This window comes from Mus caroli, unplaced genomic scaffold (genome assembly GCF_978045245.1).
Source record: "Mus caroli unplaced genomic scaffold, Mus_caroli_1 scaffold_16, whole genome shotgun sequence".
In the NCBI taxonomy this organism is placed as follows: Eukaryota; Metazoa; Chordata; class Mammalia; order Rodentia; family Muridae; genus Mus; species Mus caroli.
Window position 1 is genome coordinate 19013808 of NW_028227271.1, and position 21360 is coordinate 19035167.

A 21360-nucleotide genomic window follows, 5' to 3' on the forward strand; every position below is an offset into this window, starting at 1 on the left:
TAGCCTGAGAACACTGGGCAAACTGAAGGCAAGGCTAGAAGCGCCGGTGTGTTACTGTAATAGGGCAGGCGAGTGAGACAGCAAAGGCCTGCGCCTGGGGAGGGGTTAAGGGAATAGATAGATAGGCAGAACATCTTCACTTTGAAGACCAACTCTCCCTTCTAGAGAAGAGAAGGAATGTGCTGGAAATAGACAGAAAGTCAAATTTCAGACATGTGTTTTGGAGCGTGTGTGTGTGTGTGTGTGTGTGTATGTGTGTGCATGCAGGCATGTGTATGAGATACCAACCAACACAGCGGGTCCCCTCTTCATTGAGATGATAACCACGGCCACAGTTGGGCACATTCTTCTGGCATGTGTAGGAGCCCTCTGTATTGATGCATGTCTGCCCCACAGGGCATGGGGCACTGATACTTAAACACTCATTGATATCTACAGAGAAAAGAGACAAGATATGGCATGGTTAGACACAAAGACTACCCACAAATGCAGCCACTGAACTCCCTCAAAGAGCCTTTTCCTTCTCTCAGTAAAGTCACAAAACAACAGGCCCTGACCCCTTCACCCTACAAGACACCCAGGGCAGCCTCAGGTCCCTTCCTGTCCTCTCCCCCTGCTTCCAAACACAACTACTCCATCTTCTGCATCACCTGCTGGCCTGGCTTTCCTGTATGCATCTCACCCACACAGGTAGATAAGGCCCTACCCTGAGTGTGGTGCCAGGGAGACAGAACTACCCATCCCTCTGTACCAGCCTGAGAGACCCTAGGCTCCTCTGGTGGATGGGTGGCCCCTGTCTACTTCACCAAGCCAGTCCTTGGAAGCCCCAGTAATATAGCTCCTGGACCAGCCAGGGCCCCACCATCTCCATGGAAACTCCTTCCTGTATCCCCATCCATCTGACTCAGGCCACTCAGAACACCCATACGGGGTTTCCGACCTTGCGAGGACACAAACTCTAGTACAGGGACCACTGGCCATTTACCATTGATGGACACACGCAAACATGTACCAGTACCAAGGAACACTGGGCTGCACATCTGTTGGCTCTTTATGCTCCAACTCTATGCCAAAACCAAACCTCTTCCTAAGGCATTGCCAAAAAGACCCACGTCTCAGAAAGTCAACATCAGGATCTTCCTAAAGTCACACGCACAAGGCACACTGGAGCTTGCCCACAGGTGTCAGATTCTTTAAAGATCCTGAGGCATTGCCAAAAAGACCCACGTCTCAGAAAGTCAACATCAGGATCTTCCTAAAGTCACACGCACAAGGCACACTGGAGCTGGGGACAGCAGGAAGGGCTGCAACAGGCAGCCTGCAGGTGGCAGAGGCTGCATTACTGTCTGTGTGCGACACTAGGAACCCAGGATCTGGAGAGAGCAAGCCACGCCTCAGGCTCACAAGGGTGAAGAAGGCAAAACAGCCCAGTCTCCTTCCTCAAGATCCCTCTAGCCAAATCTGGCCCGCTGCTTATTCTTGTAAATAAAGTTTTATTGGCAGTCAGCCAGTCCTGCTGTCTCACTTGTGGCCTACAGCTGTTTTGGGCATTACCATTACGGAAGCCTGATGATTACGATAGAAACCAGATGGCCTGAAGGTTGATGGGCATTATCTATTCCTTTACGCAAAGCCTGGCAACTCCTGTCTGTGGTCGGTGGAGAGTGACCCCCTCAGCCTTGAGTGCTCACGTCTAATGTGATTTCCCAAACTGTATCCGTACTGGCTGGTTTTGTGTGTCAACTTGACAAGCTGGAGTTATCACAGAGAAAAGGAGCCTCCTTTGAGGAAATGCCTCCATGAGATCCAGCTGTGGGGCATTTTCTCAATTAGAGATCAAGGGTGGGAGGGCCCCTTGTGGGTGGTGCCATCCCTGGGCTGGTAGTCTTGGGGTCTATAAGAAAGCAAGCTAAGCAAGCCAGGGGAAGAAAGCCAGTAAGAAACATCCCTCCATAGCCTCTGCATCAGCTCCTGCTTCCTGACCTGCTTGAGTTCCAGTCCTGACTTTCTTTGGAATCAACAGCAATGTGGAAGTGTAAGCTGAATAGACCCTTTCCTCCCCAACTTGCTTCTTGGTCATGGTGTTTGTGCAGGAATAGAAACCCTGACTAAGACAGGATCCAAACACTGGTATCCCTTGAGACTGTGTGGGGAAAGAGAGCCCCTCGTCTCAGCTCCAGGAAAGTCAGGTGATGAATGAATGAAATCGAAAGTGGATCAACAAAAGATGAATAGATGAGGCCAGAGGCAGGTTTGGGGACACGCTACATGCTTTCCCTCATGGGATTCCCATGGCACAAGTGCAGGTTCTCCGGCTGTCACTCTCAGCTCACTTTGTCTTACAAAGCACTTCTAAGACCAACTAGGGCCCTTGATGGCCTCAGGATCTTTAAAGAATCTGACACCTGTGGGCCAGCATGTGGGAAGCACACCTGTGGGCTAGTGTGTGGGAAACAGTGCCCTTGACCCCTTCCCTCCTCTTCACCAGGGAATGAAGGAAGAAAGGGAACATGAGGTAGAGAGTGAAGGAAAAGAAAACCCGGAAAAGACTTCCTCATAGTGTTGAAGAATCAGCATAAAAGTTCTAAAAAACTTTACATTTTGTATGAAGAAGGCCTCAGCTTTCTCAGCCCAGCCTCTTGTCTTCTGTGCTAGTCTGACAGAGCAGGGTTCATCCTTCCTTGCACAGGGATGGGAATATAGTGGAGTTTGGGGATGGTAGATTCTGGGGTCACTGTCTCGCACTGTACTGGCTAGTTTTGTATCAACATGACACAAGCTGGAGTTATCACAGAGAAATGAACCTCCCTTGATGAAATGCCTCCATGAGATCCAGATGTGGGGCATTTTCTCAATTAGTGATCAAGGGTGGGAGGGCCCAGCCCATTGTGGGTGGTGCCATCCCTCTGGGCTGGTATATATAAACTTGGGTTCTATAAGAAAGCAAGCTGAGCAAGCCAGAGGAAGCAAGCCAGTAAGAAACATTCCTCCATGGCCTCTGCATCAGCTCCTGCTTCCTCACCTGCTTGAGTTCCAGTTCTGCATCCTTTGGTGATGAATAGCAATGTGGAAGTGTAAGCCGAATAAATCCTCTCCTCCCCGACTGCTTCTTGGTCATGATGTTTGTGCAGGAATAGAAACCCTAACTAAGACACCCACCATAGATGGAGATCAAGGAAAAATGGGTAGAAGTGTGTAGGGTGTAGGCCCTGGATACATAGAGAGGAGAAAAGACAGCCTGCAGCTTTCTCCTGGATGGCCCCCATCTTTGGGTTTTATATTGTTTGGTTTTCTGAAACTGGGTCTCAACCTGTAGCCCAGGCTGGACTTTAATTCCTATAGAGCCCAGGCTAGCCTTCAACTCATTGTATCCCTCCTGCCTCAACCTCTGCAGGGATGACAGGGGTGCTGCACGGTGCCTGGCTCTTCTCTTCTCTCCTTACTCTGTCTGTCTTCTGATAGCTCTTTCTGCTGATGATGTTATTATTTTAGACAGGAATAAAAATGCTGACACAGAAAGAATTCTAAACGCATTGTCAAGAGGGAAAAACCAAGTGGTAGAACAGTCCGGTCCTGTTTCCATGAAAAAACAAACTAAGAGAGCAATGCCCAGAAGGGCGGCCCCGCTCACCCAGAGGCTGGCCCGGCAGGCTGGGCGTTATTTTTTGTCCTAGGTTTTCCTCATCTATAATCAGTTATGTGTGGCTTTTTTTTTTACCATAAAAGAAGTTACTTCTAGAAGGAATTAACTTGGCTGTGACCAGTAAGTACAAAGGGGTACCTCTCCCCATGTCAAGTTAGGGGGCCTCTGCACTGAACATCTCTAGTCCTTGATGTCACTGTGGTCCTACACAGAGGTGACAAAAGAGGTATATGCCATTAGGCTGGGATCTGACCAATATCCTGGACTCTCCCAGGGCTTCTATCTGATCTGGTGGGGGTTGAGGGTGCAGAGGGATGGCTCTCGATGGCCTTGCACTCTGTGGAGGAAAACCTAGGGCATGCCAAGACCTGCAAAGGTTTTCTCACAGAGGCGAGCAGGGCCAATCCTGCCATGAGTCAGGGTTTCCGTCCTCAGCTGTTTGAGCTCCCTGAGGAGGCTGCAAGTCTCAGCAGGGCCCCCTTTCCTCCCTGCTCCAGGGGGTGTCACAGCCACCCTGCTTACTGCACGAGTGTGGAGCGATGACAGTCTGACTTCAGGAGGCTGGCCAAGGGCCAACTCACAGCTCAGACACTGCTCCACTAGCTAAGACCCAGGCTGGATGGGGAGGGGCTTGTGTGAAACTCCTGGCCTAAAAGGTTCTACCTGTAAACTTTCAATCCCGTCTCAAAGGAAAGACAGAGGCAACGCTAGGTAAGGGTCTGGGGAGAGATAAGATAGGAACTTGCACAGCAGTGCCTAGTGTTTCCCTTTGAAAGGAGAGAGGGGTTGCAACCAGCAGACCTGCAGCTGTTGAGAAGGGACTCTGACCTCAAAGCAAAGGTTTAGAAGTTCCTGCCTACAAAGCAGGTAAGACTTCAAATGCTAACAGCTAGGCGGTGCCCCTGTGCAGCACAAAGACAACAGAAGAGAGAGGCAGGTAGCCCTCTTCCCTGATCAGCCTTTCTCTGGACTCTTATTATCACACCGAGATCACAGCTCCTTTATACACTGGTCCATTCGGCTCTCAACCCACGCATCTTTGAGGTCTTATCCTCTGCCAGATTGAAACTGTCTCCACAGCACGCCACTCTAGTCTGTCTCTACGAAGTCAACCATTTTTCTGTGAAACAATTTCCGAAGGTCTAAGTGGCTGTGGCTGGGAGCAACCACACGTCAAAGGATGCTTCTCTTGTACCCATCCTATCACAAGCCACCGCTGAGGTCCTTGTTCTCAGCCTCTCAGCCAGATGCTACAGTCACTCCCATCTTATAGGGGAAACACCAGAGGCTCCAATGAAGGAAATGAACCTTGGCACAACAAGTTCAAATCTAATAGTCTCTGACTCTGAAACCCACACCCCTTCATCCAAAGCACAGGCCTTAGACCTAACCCTGATCGCCAGTAGTTTTATAAATAAAGTTTTATTGAGACACAGCCCCACCACCTGGGTCTACACGCTGTGCCCTTTGGACTGTACCTGGCCAGGATGAGTCACTGTGGCCACATGGCTCACAATGCCTATGACATTTGCTTTTTGCCCATGAAGGAAGTTTGCCATCCCTGATCTGGGCTGACTGTAGCATGCTCGCACTAACCCCGCTCACGGCAGCGTGTCTTACCAATGCAGTTGCCTAGAGCATCCTGTATGAAGCCGCTCTTGCACTGCAGCTTCGGTCTGCAACGGAAGGATCCCAGAGTATTCTGACAGATAAAATCGGGGGGGCAGTTATGAATACCAGTCTCACATTCGTCAATATCTGGTGCATCGTAAAAAAAGGAGATTGTTAGCAAGAGTCCAGCCAGAAGAGTGTCACAATACTTTAACATCACAAGAAAGTACTTTAAAAAAAAAAAAGGCTCATTTCTCAGACTATAACCCCAAAATATTTCAACAGAGAGGGTGTTACGAAAAGGCCCGCGGCGAGCCAAACTGTGTAAAAATTGCTAAAGTCTTAAAAAAACACTCCCCCTCCCTGACTTATGAGGCAAGCTTTTTGCTATTTAACAAATCGCTTAGGCGTTTTCCTGGCAGGTATACCATTCATTGAGAAGTGTATGTTTGGATTAGATCATACAGCAATTATCTTAGCGACAATAAACACAGACTTTTAATTCTTTTTATCTCGAGGTTTTCATAATAGTCCAAATATTAACAACAGTTACATCAAGATAGGACAAGATAGATTGCCCTGTCTCGAAGTTCACGGCTGTCAAAGGTTCAAGTGTATCTACTCAGCTGGCCTGGCTCCCAGGCTCTGGAGTCCAGAGGCTCAGACTGGCAGCAGTGCAGGGTGGGGCAGCGGGATTGCTCAAGGGTTTGGCTGCCAAGAGAAGGCATCTGGCTCTTGGGTCACCCCGTATAATTCAATGATCAATATTTTTACACAAGACCTGCGCTAGCAAGCATCTTCAACTTCATCTGGGTTGGTTCTGTTTGTACGGAAACACAAACGAGGACCCTTGCCTTGTTTGTCAAAGATCAGGCTCCGAGCTAAGTCAAATGGGCTAGTGTCACTAACTCAGCACCATATTGAAGTAAACCTGCTCATCACAGACCTTCCTTCATTTGTTCTTGTGTACTTGCAAGGAGGTGGACTCCCTCCTCCTTGCAGTACCTGAGGCAGCCACATGGGGGCAGCACCACAGAGCCCAATGGGCCCTTCCCTCCAGGCCATACCCACAGCTGGGGAAGGGGTGAGTTTTAGGTTTGGATGTGAGCTGTACCTTTGCAGTTATTATCCTCTGTGAGCTCATAGCCAGTCCCACAGCTGCTGTCCCGCTGGCAGCGGAAAGAGCCCACTGTATTGATGCAGGATTCTCCCAGCCGGCAGTTATGGCTGCCTGTGATGCATTCATTGATATCTAGAGAGATTAAGGCGATGCAGAAGTAACCAGCAAGAACAACCAAGCCTTAAGCTTGAGCAGAAGGAATGTCCCAGAAGCCATGGTGGATCTGGCTTCCTGCATTCATCAAGTTGCCCAATCAAACTGAGCTGAGTCTTGCTGTGGGCACATCTGGAGAGGGGCAGACACCAAATCAAGCCCTGTTAAGTGTCAGATCTCTGAGTAAGGGCCAGACCCTAGAATCATGGAGTCTACAAGACTCCCACAAAGGAGGTCGTATGCATCATCCCCATCTCTTAGACAATGGGAAAGGCAGAAAGAAAGATCTCCCCAAGGCCTCACAGCAGATCCTGAACCCAGGTGAACCCCAATGCAGCCCTTTGCCCACACTGGTATCTATAGTCTTTTAGAAGACAGCCTTGTCCAGGCAGCACACAGGTCCCAGCTGTGTTCCAGGAATGGAACAAAGGTTGTGCCACGCAGGCCTGCTCAGCAGAGGCTCCCAAGCACAGGGGCTAGCTCTCAGATGTTACCTTCGCAGGAGACACCATCAGACTGCAGCTGGTAGCCCACAAAGCAAGAGCAGACCACCTCGTCCCCAGTGTCACGGCACTGCTGCTTACAGGGCCCGCCACCTGCAACCAGAGACCATGGGAGCTAGTGAACAGACTGAGCGACCTTCAGAGACCCTTCCAGGATGTACGGACACAGAAAACAGGCTCCTTGCCACAGCCACGTGTGGTCCTTGGGACACTCCCAAGCCTCGGCTCTGGGCGTCTCTGGGGCCTCTGAAGGCAGCAGAGGTCTGACAAGTTAGGGACCTTGTGTTGCCTCTGTGGTTAGAGTGGACCTGGGGAGGCATACTGCTCGTGGTCAACAAGAGGCCTGGGGGGAACAGGCTCCACCTGGAGGCAGGGCTCTACCAGAGCCCATGTAACTCTCAAGGATTTCCAGCTGCCCATTCCTGCTAGCTGGCCCATGTCCGGTGCTGCGACAATTGTGGGTACAGCCTCTCCCTGCCTTGCACCTCCCCTGTGACTCACACGGGATACTTCGAGCGTAACCCCACTGGGATGATCTGTGCTTCTTTTGCCACAGCCTAGCTGCTACCAGGGGCACGCAGGCCTTACAGCAATGGTGGCTAATGGATCCTCCTAAGTTGTCACACTGGCTGTCACTCTCGATGAAATCATCTGTGGCCACCCAGAGAGGGCTCACTTCAAGCTTCCTGGGAACTCCTTATCTCCCTCTCCCCTCCCTCCTGGCCTCAGTGCAGGTTGACACTGTGTGCTGGCTCTATCACTTTGTGATTAAGCTGCCTGCATACCTAACACCCAGTCGCAGAGTGAACCCTTTGGGTGGAGCTGAAACAGAATGGTCAGGTTAGATGCGCCAGAATGTTCTTGAAGAAAAAGAATTTAATCAGAAAAAGCTGCGCTGTGTGGTCATTCTAACGTTAAGTGCAAAGGTCTCCTAAGAGACCACGACTCTACAGGGACAAGCGGGGCTCCAGGGACACACAGATAAGAAATAGCTACTCTCCTGGGGCATCGCAGCCTTGGAGAAGTATCATCACCCACAGAGTCCAGGAGCTTGCTGGCACTGGAGTGCTCACACCAGTCCTGCCTCCATAAGCCACTGTCCCCGACAGATCCCCGGCTCTGAGCACTCAAGGGTGGAAGAAACAGGGAGCCCCGAGGGCCCCAAGAACAGAAGTACAGAACAGACTTTCCAGCTGAGTCTTAGCAGAAGTCAACGCTATCCCCTGGGCTTTCATAGCTACCTACCAAAGGCCTCCCACAGATCCCAACATCTCACCTCGACAGCGGTCATTCAGGTACGGGTCTTCTTGGTCCTCCTCGTCAGGAATCTTAGCTAGGGGTAGAGAGATGACACAAGATGGCACAAGCACCTGCTCCTCCTGTCTGGACCGGACAGGAGGCCCATCCAAGCACACCACACTCGTTCAACTTTGGGAAATGTGCCCTCACATAAAGGGGCAGGTAAGCTCTCCCAACACACAGCCTGAATGAGTTATCGTAGTCGTTGAGTCTAAAGCTCAAGAGAGATGGGAATGAGGTAAAATTCCCAGCAAGCATAGTGCATGGATTGCCTGCAGCTTCTCAGGGCTTCCTGCACGACTCAGGAGCTCACAGTGTAAGTGAGCGGATGAAAGAAGCAGGCGGTCGGGGGCTGGAGAGATGGCTCAGCGGTTAAAAACACATCTTTCTTGCAGAGGACCTGGGTTCCGTTCCTAGCTCCCACACTTGGCTCACGGCCACCGGTAGTTCCAGTTCCTGGGCTCCAATTCCCTCCTCTGTCCTCTAAGAGAACTCTTCTGATCATGGAGGACACACGGTATACATACATGCAGGAAACACTCATACTCACAAATGTAAATTAAAAACAACAAGAAATTCCTCTATCACAGAGCCATGGCCCTCAGGGCTTCAAGCACGGGTGGCTGTAGTCAATGGGGGCAGGTAGAGCTGGCCAACAGAACTGCTTCTGTGGTCCCACAGCCCTCTGACAATGAGCCTGCCACCTGAACACAGATGCACCCAGCCACTGGCTCCCACTGGCCAAGACTCAAAAAGGCCAAGTCCTCCCTTCGCTACTGCTTGTCATGTGACCTTACACATCAAGGCCTTCCCGAGAGGATCAGATCAAAGGGCAGTCACCCACCAATTGCCAGGGCAAAGTGAGGTCTGCAAGGGAGCCAGCCTCCTGCAGAGCACGTGGCACTCTTCCTGTCTCACAGCCGTGATGGTCAACCTCACAGGGCAACTTGACGGGAAGTCACTATGAAGGGAGCTTTGGTGACAGTGGAGTGGTATTTAAATCAATGGACTCTGAGAGGAGCAGATGGCCCCTCCCGGATGTTAAGTGAACCTCACTTAAGCAGTTGGAGGCCCTAAGAGATGGAGACGGGGGAAGAACCTCCTGCCAGCCAAAGGCCTTCGGAGTTCAGTAACGCCAGCTTCTCCCTGGAGCTTTGGCCTGCCCTCCAACCCTCCAAGGCCAGTCACACAGCTCTCTTTACACAGCTGTTCTTTGGTGTCCATGGGGATAGGTCTTGGGACCCTGGAGGGCATTAAAACCCACAGACCAGGAGGTGGAGAGATGGCTCAGCAGTTAAAAGGCATGCACTGCTCCTGCAGAGGATCCAGGTTTGAGCCCAGCACCTATAGGGTGGCTCACAACCATCTGTAACAACAGTTCCATAAGATCCCATGACTGTTTCTGGCTCCAGAAGACACCACACACATGCGGTGCAGAGACATAAATGCAAACAAAACATCCCTACATATAAAATAAAAATAAATTCATTTTTAAAAATCGATAGACATTCAAGTCTCTTACATGGAATGCCATGGTGTCTGTCCATTATCTATGTATAGCCTCCTGTAATCCTTAAATCATCTCTAGATTACTTTTAATACCTAATGTGATATCAATGCTATGTAGATAGTTGTTATTTTGTTCAAGGAGTGACAAGAGAAATGTCTGCACACACCTGGTACAGATTCAAGATCTTTCCTCCAACATTTTCTTTGAGTGTGTGTGTCATGCACACATGTGTGTGTACAGGTGTCACACGCATGCATGCACACATCAACATCCAGTGTCTTCCTCTACAGCTCTCGGCTTATTTTTTGAGACGGGGTTTCTCACTGAGCTGAGGCTCGCTGCTGATTCAGCTAGACTAGCAGTCCAGTGAGCTCTAGGGGCACTCCCGTCTACTTTATATCCCAAGCCCTGGATTAAAGATGCATGCTGCTTTGCCTTGCTTGCATGTGGGTCCCGGGAAGCCAAACTCAGGCTTTTAGGTTTGCACCCCAAGCACTTTACCCCCTGAGCCATCTCTCAGCCCCCCTTTCTCTAATATTGTTAATCTGGGATTGGTAGAATCCAGAAATGTGACACCCACAGGAAGGGTAAGTCACAGACATGCATGTCCCCGGAGAGAAGTTACCTGTGTCCTGAAGGTCTGCACCGTTGCCTTGGACAAAGTCTGAATTCTCCCGTGCCTTCACACAGCAGGCACGGAACACCAGCCCACACTGGTAGCTTATCATGACAATGGGTTCACAGGTCTGGTCTCGGGCCAGGGATGCCTTTCCCAGCATGCAACAGTGGCAGCACCTCTATGAACAGAAAGATTCCAGACTGGGTCAGGGGTTTGTACAAGTGGCCCCTTGGGACCTCGAAAGAACCTCAGGGGCACATCTCTGACACCCTCTTTCTTGTCTGTGTTCTCAGAACAGAGAGAAAACAGCTGGTGTGGGTAATTTATCAAAATGTCAGAAGTAGATAGAAAAGCATGCCAGGCCCCTCCAAGCCTCCTAGGTCTGTTTGGAAAGAAACCTACAAGACCTGGCACCTAGTAGGACTGCATTTCCCTCCCTACCCACATGACTGCTATGGTGGTGTGAATGAAAACGGGCCCCATAGACCCGTAGGGAATGGCGTTATTAGGAGGTGTGGCATTGTTGGAGTAGATGTGGCCTTGTTGGAGTAGATGTGGCCTTGTTGGAGGAAGTGTGTCACTATGGGTGGGCTTTGAGGTCTCAGATGCGTAGGCTGGGCCCAGTGTCTCACTCTCTTCCTGCTGTCTCCCCATCTCAGCTACTTCTCCAGGACCATGTCTGCCTGTGTTCTGGACTAAACCTCTGAACTGTAAGCCATCCCTAACTAAATACTTTCCTTTGTAAGACTTGCTGTGGTCATGGTGTCTCTTCACAGCAATAAGATCCTAACTAAGACAACAAGCCCCTCTGGACCTCCCTTTCCTGACCAACAACCCCCAGCCCAGCCCAGCCATCTTGAGGAGAAGGGGGCAGACCAATGCTCCAAGGGCCTGCTCTGTCTGCCAGGTCTCATCTCCCTGCCGGAAAAATAGGTGCACACTCTCAAGCCCAAGAGTTGGGCACAAGAGCCCCAAAGCCCCTAGTAAGACATGGGGCCCAGTCACTGATTTTCACAGAGACCTCACATCCCAAAAGTTAAACCTGTGTTCCAACCCAGATCCTGGGTACACAGGAAAAGTCCCAGGTCAATCCTTCTAAAAACCAAAAGCCTCCAGCAAGAGGCTTTGCTTCAGTCCCTGCAGAGGCTGAGGGCCTTCTCCATCCATGTCCTTCTACCCACTCTGCAGCCGCAAGAAGCCCTGGTGATCTCACCCTCCTCTGCGGTGTGAATAATCTTTTCCAGAAACAGACTTCATTAAGCCAGCCAGGGAATCTGCTCCCGCTCTTGCTAGAATGTTCTAATATTTCACACCTCTCTTTCCTCAAGTCTAGGGATGGGGCAGAGCTCTCTGCCAGGCATATAACATAAGCAGAGGCCAGCCCTATCCTGGGAGGTGGTCACTCAATGCCCAAAGTCCAGGCCACCAATTCTAGCCCTGCTTAGATCCCTGTACTGGCTGGTTCTGTGTATCAACTTGACTCAAGTTGGAGTTATCACAGAGAAAGGAGCCTCCCTTGAGGAAACGCCTCCATGAGATCCAGCTGTGGGGCATTTTCTCAAAAGTGATCAAGGTGGGAGGGCCCCTTGTGGGTGGTGCCATCCCTGGGCTGGTAGTCCTGGGTTCTATAAGAAAGCAAGCTGAGCAAGCCAGGGGAAGCAAGCCAGTAAGTCACATCCCTCCATGGCCTCTGCATCAGCTTCTGCTTCCTGACCTGCTTGAGTTCCACTCCTGGCTTCCTTTGGTGATGAACACCAATGTGGAAGTGTAAGCTGAATAAACCCTTTCTTTCCCGACTTGTTTCTTGGTCTTGGTGTTTGTGCAGGAATAGAAACCCTGACTAAGACACTCCCCATGTCAGTGCCTTCCCCAACCCCTCATAAAGGCCTGATGGCTGTGGTAGGCCACGGTTGTTGAGGCAGAGTCTGGACCCATGAGCAGCCTCTGTCCGTGTGCCTACCCACCCTCTCAGAATCCAGACTCTAATCAGATTTTCACTCCTTGGCTCCATTACCACCCTCCTGAGGGAGGGAGATGGGTGTTGCCCCAGAAGCAACTGTCATCAATGCCTCTGGAAATCACTCAGGGGGACAACTGGCTTTCTTCCTGGGCAGGTAGGGCCTGACCATTGGTCTATTTGTGTTCAAGCCTAGAGGTGCCATAGTCAGCTCCCATGCACACACACACACAAGCCTTCCATAGCTAACACAAGCCCTGCAACCTGACCAGGCCCTGGGGCCCCAGGAACAGTCGGGAAAAGAAATCCCACTACTTATTCTGATTATGTTCTATGGAGAATCCCCTCTGAGTCCTCGACAAAGAGAGGCCACTGGAGCGTGGGCCCCTCCGGACTCCAATGTCTTCCTGTAGTGTGTGGTTACAGAATCCCATGTTATTAGAGGCCGTAGTGTGGGTCTGGTGTGAGCTCAGAGCCTCAGTTAACCTGAGGAGCGGAGAAGCATGGGGCTTGTCTTAGTCAGGGTTTCTATTCCTGCACAAACATCATGACCAAGAAGCAAGTTGGGGAGGAAAGGGTTTATTCGGCTTACACTTCCATACTGCTGTTCATCACCAAAGGAAGTCAGGACTGGAACTCAAGCAGGTCAGAAAGCAGGAGCTGATGCAGAAGCCATGGAGGGATGTTCTTTACTGGCTTGCCTCCCCTGGCTTGCTCAGCCTACTCTCTTATAGAACCCAAGACTGCCAGCCCAGAGATGGTCCCACCCACAAGGGGCCTCTCCCCCTTGATCACTAATTGAGAAAATGCCTTACAGTTGGATCTCATGGAGGCATTTTCTCAACTGAAGCTCCTTTCTCTGTGATAACTCCAGCTGTGTCAAGTTGACACAAAAATAGCCAGTACAGGGCTCTTGGGCAATAGGGAAATGCCTGCCCTGAACTGAGAGGATTTTGATGGGTCCAGAGAACCCCTGCTCTGCCTTCTGCCTGAAGACAGACTCAGGCTCTTCCTGTTTCCCCAGGGTGGAGCTGGCTTGTCCTCATCTTACCCAGTCTTATCTGGAAGTCTGGCTGGTAAGGCATACTGTCTGAATGAGAGGGGAAGGGTACCTGAGTGGTCACAGGGAGAATGATGGCCTTGGTGGCCTTACTCACCTTTATGAAGATGGTCTCAAGGCTACTGTTGTAGCTGTGGAGCGAGGCGCAGCCGTCTGGCTCGCTGGCCAGGTTGATGCCCGTAGCACAGTGCAGCTCTTCCAGTTGGTTGTGACAGCATTGCTCCTGGACCATCCTGTGGGCAGAACAGGACTCCTTGGTGAAGCTGAGCTCAGAATAAAGGCTCAAGGAGAGGAGTGATGTCCTATGGAGTATCCCCCACATCCCAGCCCCCCACAAGGAGAGAGACGCACAGTAGGACTTAGCAGGTGTTTGGTTAGAGAGAGCAAATGCAGAATGGTGTCCGGGGTGGGAGCCAGGAGACCCCCAACTCGGCCTTTTGCCAAGACTAGTTACAGAACATCCTCACCTATGAAGGAACAAAGCGGGCTGCAGGCCCCGTCCTCCCCTCCTTCCACCTAGCTCATTCTCTTCAGCCTTCAGAGGGGAAGTTTCAGAGAGTCTTTTGACACCGTTTGTGAAAGGACTAGACTGGAAGACAGTAGCAACCATGATGCCAGCCTCCTGCCACCCACAGGACTGGCTACGAAAAGCTCTTCAGTAAACAGGACCTGAGCCTGCCAGAGTCTATGCCTCAGACTCAAACACATTTTGTGACATCTCAGAGGCCAGAAAGCCAGCCCGGCAGACAACAGAGACGGAAGGATGTCAAACATGGCTCTCATCCAGACCTAAGTGACCTAAAGGCAGAGTCAGCAAGGGCAGAAACAGGAAGGAACCTAACCCGTACTGTTTGCAGGAGTACAGACAGAACAAAGACAGGCTTCCCTGCCTCCCCACGCTATGTCCTTTGCCTATGCCTAAGGACAGAGGCCCAGCTAGCCTTTCCTCTACCCAGGGCTTAGATGTGTGAACCCGGCTTCCCATGTCTCTCCAGATCCGGGATGGGTGTGACTACACAGTGACATGAATTTCACACCTGCTTCATTGGACGTGCAGGCAAGAGGTATTTCACTAAAGGAGACTGAGTAGACGGCCTAATGCACCACTGCTTCAACCAGTCTAGGGTCACCCAATCTTACCTGTCCCAAACCCTCTTCCTCTGAGCGCTGTCTGAACCTGGTGAGGGGTGGGGCGCTGCTGCCCTCATGAGGCTTTGGGGAGAGGATTCGCTGGGTACCTAGAACGGGACCCCAGGGTGCTGGGGTTGGCCCCCTCGTACCCCAGGTCTGCTCTGAGCAGCACTGAGATTCTCTCTCTAGCTGGCCTCTCTACACTCCTAGCAGGACCAACAGCCCATTTGGGTTTCTGGGTGTTTAAGGATTACCTAGCCTGATTCTACCCCACCCCCACCCCCACCCCTCCTCAGCCTTCTCCCAACGGCATCCCTCACTCATCTACCCAGCTAGACAAACTGAACCCCTAAGCCATTGCCGACACCCCTCTGGATCCCACCCTACTCCCAGGACTGACAACTTGTCTCTCTGCCTCCGCTTACCTCCCCAGCCAGACCCTTCCCTCTATCCCAGGCTACTGCCCAGTTCCAAGCCACCTACATATCTCCTAGAGTCTTCCAAATGGCCTGTTAATCTCCCTCATGTCAACTGCCCTTTTAAAGACAAGTCTGGACAGATGTGCTGGCACGCAATTAATGCCTAAAACCTCCATCAGATTCTTACCCTGCTCCTGCTTTAATAGCCACACTACTAGGAACAATGGAGAGCACCCCTACCCCCACCTCCCTTCAGCTCTGTGTCTTTCTGCCTGCTGGTCATCTCTGTTTGGACCCTCTCTGGATGCCTTGCTGCTGCCCCAAGAACCTGCACAGCCTGCCCCTGAGCATCCGCGTTGGCTGCTCCCTCCCTGGATGCAACTCCCACACTCCACATGTGACTGTGGAAAAATCTGATAATTTCTTTATGATAACCGTCATACTCTATTATCATAATCTACTCTAAGGTTTTACATTCCCCAAACTTTGTGAGTAACCTGGTAACCTGGTTTCATCTAGAGAGAGAGAGAGAGAGAGAGAGTACAAGATATGCTGAAGCTGCGTATTGAATGAATTGTTTGTGTTCTTGGGGATCTGCGGGCAGGTTCCTTCAAGTCACGAGGTCTCATCTGACGCTCTACGTACAACAAACCTTCCTTTTACCCGGGGAAATGACTTGCCCAGAGTTAGAAAGCTGTGGCAGACCTGACTGCACATCTGGATGGTTTTACTTTTCAGGCTGGGGAAGGCAACAGATGCCCCGGTGAGAGCACTGGGCAGCCCAGGGCCATGAGCCAAGCTCTGGGCGCAGGGCTTAGAAGTAGAGGGAGGAAGGTCCCATCTCGGACATCTGGCGCACACTGTCCTTTCTCCCGCTTGCAGAAGGGCATGTGATGTTGGACAGTGGTAACAGCACACATACCTGCACTCCTTGGGTTCTGAGGTATACGGCAGTGAGCAGTCCCTGTGCTGGTTAGCCATCTGATTTCCATCTGTGCAGCAAGCCTCCATGGAGATGTCTGCATTCACTGTGTAGGGAAGAGAACGTGCTGATGGGTGACCCCGCTGGGTATCCCTCCACCCGCAGCCATGCCTGCTTCTTACAGCCCCAACTACAACACCAGGCCAAGTCTGGAAGAGCAGGGAGTACTCACAGAACACTCTTAAATCACTTTGTAACCTGTAATGAGCATGCTTACCACTCTCAGCTGGAACCGTCTACCCTATTCCTTCCACAAAGGCCTGGGCCAGTTCTGAACGCAGCAAGCTCAGTGCAGAGACTTGAGCATACAGACCAAGCCCCAGGGTTCCTGGTCCAGACAACAAAGGAGAGTTCTGAAGACAGATGCATGGTAGGGGCACCATCAACCTAGCACTCACGGGATGATCATGGTCTGACTCCTCCAGAGGGGAAGGCAGGAAGAAAAGTCTCCAACAGTGGTAAACCCACCACATCCAGGTTTCGATTTGGTGTTTGTAACAAGCTATTAAGGGGTTTCCACCCTCAGCATACAGCCAGGGAAAACTAAGGCTGCTGATAGTCCCGCCCTTAGGCATAACAGTCTTTTGTAGAAACAGCGACCAAAGAGGTGAGGTCAGTGCTAGCCTGGCACAATGCCGGGCTCGGAAGTCACAGCTGTCCTACCAAGCAGCAAACACAAGCCCTCAGCAAAGGATGCAGCCAGAAACTGAAGCCCTCATCTCAGCCCAGGTCTTTGGCCTCACTAGGCTGCATCCCCTCTGCTATTGGCAGGTAGAAGATCCCCATGAAACCCCAAAGGTTTGCTCTCAGCCCAAGGGTCTTACAGGACAGGAAACATCGCTGGGAGTGTTGGTTGTAGACGGCCACTGCTTGTCACCACTATACAAAACTCAGCTTCTAGAGACACCATGGGAGCTTGAGAGATGGCTCAGAGGTTAAGAGCCCATGAGGCTCTTGCAGAGGACTTGAGTTCAGTTCCCAACACCCTTATCCGGTGGCTCACACAACCACCTATACATATACACACACACATATACATACACATATACACACAAGCATACACAAATGCACATACATATACACACATATATAAACATATACACACATATACAAACATGCATACACACAAATGCACATACATATACACATATATAAATACACACACACACACACACACACACACCCCATGCTTTCTCACTATCAGCCTTCTAACATCCCTTCAGCTTAGCAGCAGCGTTCAGCACCAGTAGCCGCGGGTGCTTCTAGCTCATTTCTCTTCCAGGGCTGGCTCTAGCCAGTGGTCCCAGAATAAGGATTACTCTAGAGAGAGACTGGGGCTTAGTAAACCACATCTCAGAAAGGGAAGACGAGGAACTTCCAGAAACATTCAGCAGAGTGAGGTCAGAGCACAGCTGAGCTGAACCATTCCACTTGGCCAGGAAGAGGGGGCCTTCGCTCTGAACCACCCTTCCCCATGACTATGTGGGGCTTTCCCCTTTCCCTGAGGATGTCTGGAGAACACTGAGCTGTGTTCTATGGGAAAGATGTGTCCATTCATCCCTTTCTTACAATTTCCAGGCTCCCCTAAGGGTGTTCTTGGGATGGGTGAGAACGTGACAGTTTGTCCCACAGCAGGGCCTAACAATCTGTTATGAGCCAGCTATTCAGCCAACTCCCATTTTGCTGTCCTCTCTCCATGGTCCCCCCATGATTCCATCTGGTGATTACAGAGTTCACAGAGCGAGGGCATCGGAGTGAGGGCCACGTGCCGATGCCAGCCCTACCCACTCACTTGGTCAACAAGGTAGAAGATGAAAACTGACCCAAGGATGCACTCCCACTGCCACTCAAGGCTGTCTTCTGATTGCCACAAGCATGCCAAGGTATGCACATGTCCACAGTCATACACACACACACACACACACACACACAAATCTAAAAACAAAGAAGCAAGCATAGAAGCATTCACACAAAACATGGTCCCGACTGTTCCAAAGAGTGGTTTAATCCCTAGGTAAGTGGTGTAGTGTGTCCCCATAGTTTCTCCATGTAGCCCCAACCCCCCCAAAACACATCTGACACACACACAAACTCATACAACTTCACCAGATGTGATTAGACTCCTTAAGCTCTTCTCCAGACCCAGTCTCTCCCTCACACTGTCTGTCGCCTCCCGGCAGTCTTAGGGCCCTGGGCTCCCATCTTAGAACCCTTCACTCTGGGCTCATCTCTCTGCTCCTGATGTTCCATTTATCTGACACACTCTTCCAAGCAGAGATCCTGACACTGAGTCTGTCCCTTGTCCCCTTATACTTTAGCCAAACCTGTCATGGAAGCAAAGAGTTGAAATGATGAGCTAGGAGGCTGAGGCAGGAGAGTTTCTGCAAGTCTGGGTTCAAGACTGTTCTGGAATACATAGCAAACCGCTCCCCAGGAAAACAAACAAACACACAGACAAAAAACCCAAAAGCAAGACTGGGGAGAAGGGCACAGCTTTGGAGCCATTAAAACTCTGGCTCTAGTGTTGGAACCTTCTTTCCCATTGTGACCCTGGCATGGCCACTTCAGCCCTCTAGCCCATTTGTATTCAAACAGAGCTCATTTTAACCTCTGCAGTCTCTGAGAGGGTGGAACAGGTTGATGAAGTTCTAAACAGTGGTTTTGCCCCTTGTTAGAGGGCGGGAGGGATGCCTGCTGTCACCTGAGAGAGGGGAGGCTCTGCCAGTTCTGTGTGCAGAATTCTATTAGCAAGGCTGCACTCTAAGTGGGTGGGTGGGAACTGAGTCCTGAGCTGCACGGGGGGCCATCTAGTGTGTTTTAAAAGGAATCCTGTTAGAGGACCTTGGACACCCTGAACCATGTGCGCTCAGCGGGACAATCAGATGTTAAAACTTTCAGGCAGTCTGGAAACTTGGAATGTCCCTGGAATGTGGCTCCACCGTTCCTGAGCAGAGTGTCCCAGGCCTGATACCTGCAGAGCAGAGCTGTCTGAAAGCTGTCAGTGCCTCCCCTGAGGCTTCAAGGGATCAGCTCACCATCCTTGGGCTTGAGATGTCTCATAAGTCAGTGGACAGTGCCTGCATGCCCCCTTAAGAGACCAGGCAGGGACCACAGCCAGGCTGGACAATGGCCAGAGGGGTAGCCTTTTAGCAATAAACAAGCCCAAGGTCCCACTCAGTCCCCAGATCCTGTCCCCTCAAGCTCTGAGCTTCACCCTGCCAGGAATGCATTAGTTCTAACCTTTCTCTCTCAGGAAGGAATACCCAGACCCAGCAGAACATTTGAGCACAACGTGAGGATTTAGAAATCTTATTCTACGTGATAATCACTTGCTTAGGCTACAGCCTGGGAAGGAGAGGAGCCAGGCTGGGGACAGCAACATTTTTCAGAGTCCCGCTAGGTGCACAGAGCAGACCAATGCCTGAACATCACTCTATAAGCCCAGCACTGTAGCTAAATAGCGAGGCCACAGGGATTGCCAAACAGGGGTCTGTGTCAACAGCTGGAGCTGCACGTGCTGGCCCAAGCTCACAGGCTCCTTCATCAAGGTGGAGTTGTCTGTCTAAGGATGTTCTGGGAGCTCCAGCCCAACAGGAAAGGAGTCCAGGAGGACCCATGCCAGTCTAGAAGGGCTTACAGCAGCTGGGGATGTGCACAAGGGCAGTGGAGGAAGGAGGCATGGGCACACCTGCTTCTGGGGCCACCACCCTGCCGTTATCAGAAGTCCGTCAGGGTTTTCCCTATTTCTGTCCCCAACAACAGTTCCCCAACTGTTTCCATAGTCATCAGTCTCTTTCAGATACCTGAAGGGCTCAGCCACCAAAGGGTCATAGCAAGGAAGGACTTCAGACCTCAAACAGAGCTAGGAACTGAAGCTGAATCGAGTCAACTCATCACTAACAGAAACAATGCTGTGTCTCCCATCCACACCAAGGCTATGCTTCACCAACCTAAAGCAGCACATGGCCAGCTCTGCCCAGGACTCGGCAGACACTGAGGCCCTGCACCCTCCTGCTCCCTGGCACTGGACTTACGTCATGGACAAAGAAGCACCCCACCCCCAGCCCCCTTGATGTCCACATCCCGACCAGCATCCCGACCTAGGCTCAAGAAGCATTTATTCCAAAGAACGAGGAACTGCTGGGCATGGCCACCCCTAAACCACAGAGGCTGTTTGGGGCAGAATGCTCTGCCTTTCAAATGAGGGCTTCTTCCTGGTTCTTCTCAGGGAGTAGAGGAAGTGACCAGAAGGAAGGTTCCTAGGCTGGAGTTGAGCACAGCAAAGGGCAAGACTCGCAGAGCACCTAGGTTTGGTTCCCAGCACCCACACGGCAGCTCACACCTGTCTCTAACTCTAGATCAAAGGGATCTGATATGTGATAGTTTGTATTTGCTTGGCCAAGGGAGTGGCTCTATTAAGAGGTGTTGCCTTTATGGAGTGGGTGTGTTGTTACTGTGGGTGTGGGCTATAAGACCCGACCACTAGCTGCCTGGAAGTCAGTGTTCTACTAGCAGCCTTCAGATGAAGATGGAGAACTCTTAGTTCTGCCTGCACCATGCCTGCCTGGATGCCACCATACGCGTGCCTTACTGATAATGGACTGAACCTCTGAACTTGTAAGACTTGCCATGGTCATGGTGTCTGTTCACAGCAGTAAACCCTATGACACAATGCCTCCAGTGGCCTCTTTGGGCACTACATGCATGTGATACACCTACATAAATACAGACCAAAGAGTCATACACCTCAGTACAAATAAATCTTTTAAAAACTTAGTGTTTTCAACAGGTCTGGTGGTGGCACACACCTTTAATCCCAGTATTCAGGAAGTAGAGGCAGGTGGATCTCTACGAGTTCCAGGCCAGCCAGGGTTACATAGTGAGAATGTTTTGTTTTATTTTGTTTTATTTATTTATTTTTAACACAGTGTTTAGGTGTATGACAGTGGTCTCTTCCTATAAACCCCAGCTTGGGAAGCTGTGGTAACCAGACTTCTAGCTCAGACCCCATAGTGAGGTCCTGCCGGCCCCAAAATAAAATAAATCAGAATCATTTTTGTGAGTCCTTCCACCTTCTCTGTCATTAGGAAAGGAACTGAACATTTTGCCCGTAAACTTGTTGGTCTTTTTCCGCCAGTGCTGGTCTGACTACTGTGAAGAGATGAATTTAGTCAACTGCACTTCAGAGTGTTCTTAAAGAGCAGCTGTGTAGACAATGACATGACTCGCATGGTGAGCTGTGAGATTCCAAATTGGAACAGTTAAACTGTGTGGTAACAAAGAGAAATAATTCAAATAACTTATTTTGAAAAACCTCCCTGGGGAGTGTCTTCCCCCAAGTGTCTCTAAGGTA

General features: G+C 50.9%; 1 protein-coding gene across 3 annotated transcripts in view; it reads right to left on the reverse strand.

The window, feature by feature from the left end:
• Fbln1 (fibulin 1) overlaps positions 1–21360 on the reverse strand; it is a 79759-nt gene that overhangs the window by 48482 nt on the left and 9917 nt on the right. For all 3 annotated transcript variants that reach the window (XM_021183251.3, XM_085831564.1, XM_021183252.2), the window contains exons 2-9: positions 15948–16053; positions 13573–13708; positions 10465–10636; positions 8307–8363; positions 7022–7123; positions 6369–6506; positions 5264–5401; positions 289–432 (exon numbers count right to left, since the gene is read on the reverse strand). In XM_021183251.3, the coding sequence (XP_021038910.1) occupies positions 289–432; positions 5264–5401; positions 6369–6506; positions 7022–7123; positions 8307–8363; positions 10465–10636; positions 13573–13708; positions 15948–16053 (993 nt within the window). The remainder of the gene's footprint in view (positions 1–288; positions 433–5263; positions 5402–6368; positions 6507–7021; positions 7124–8306; positions 8364–10464; positions 10637–13572; positions 13709–15947; positions 16054–21360) is intronic.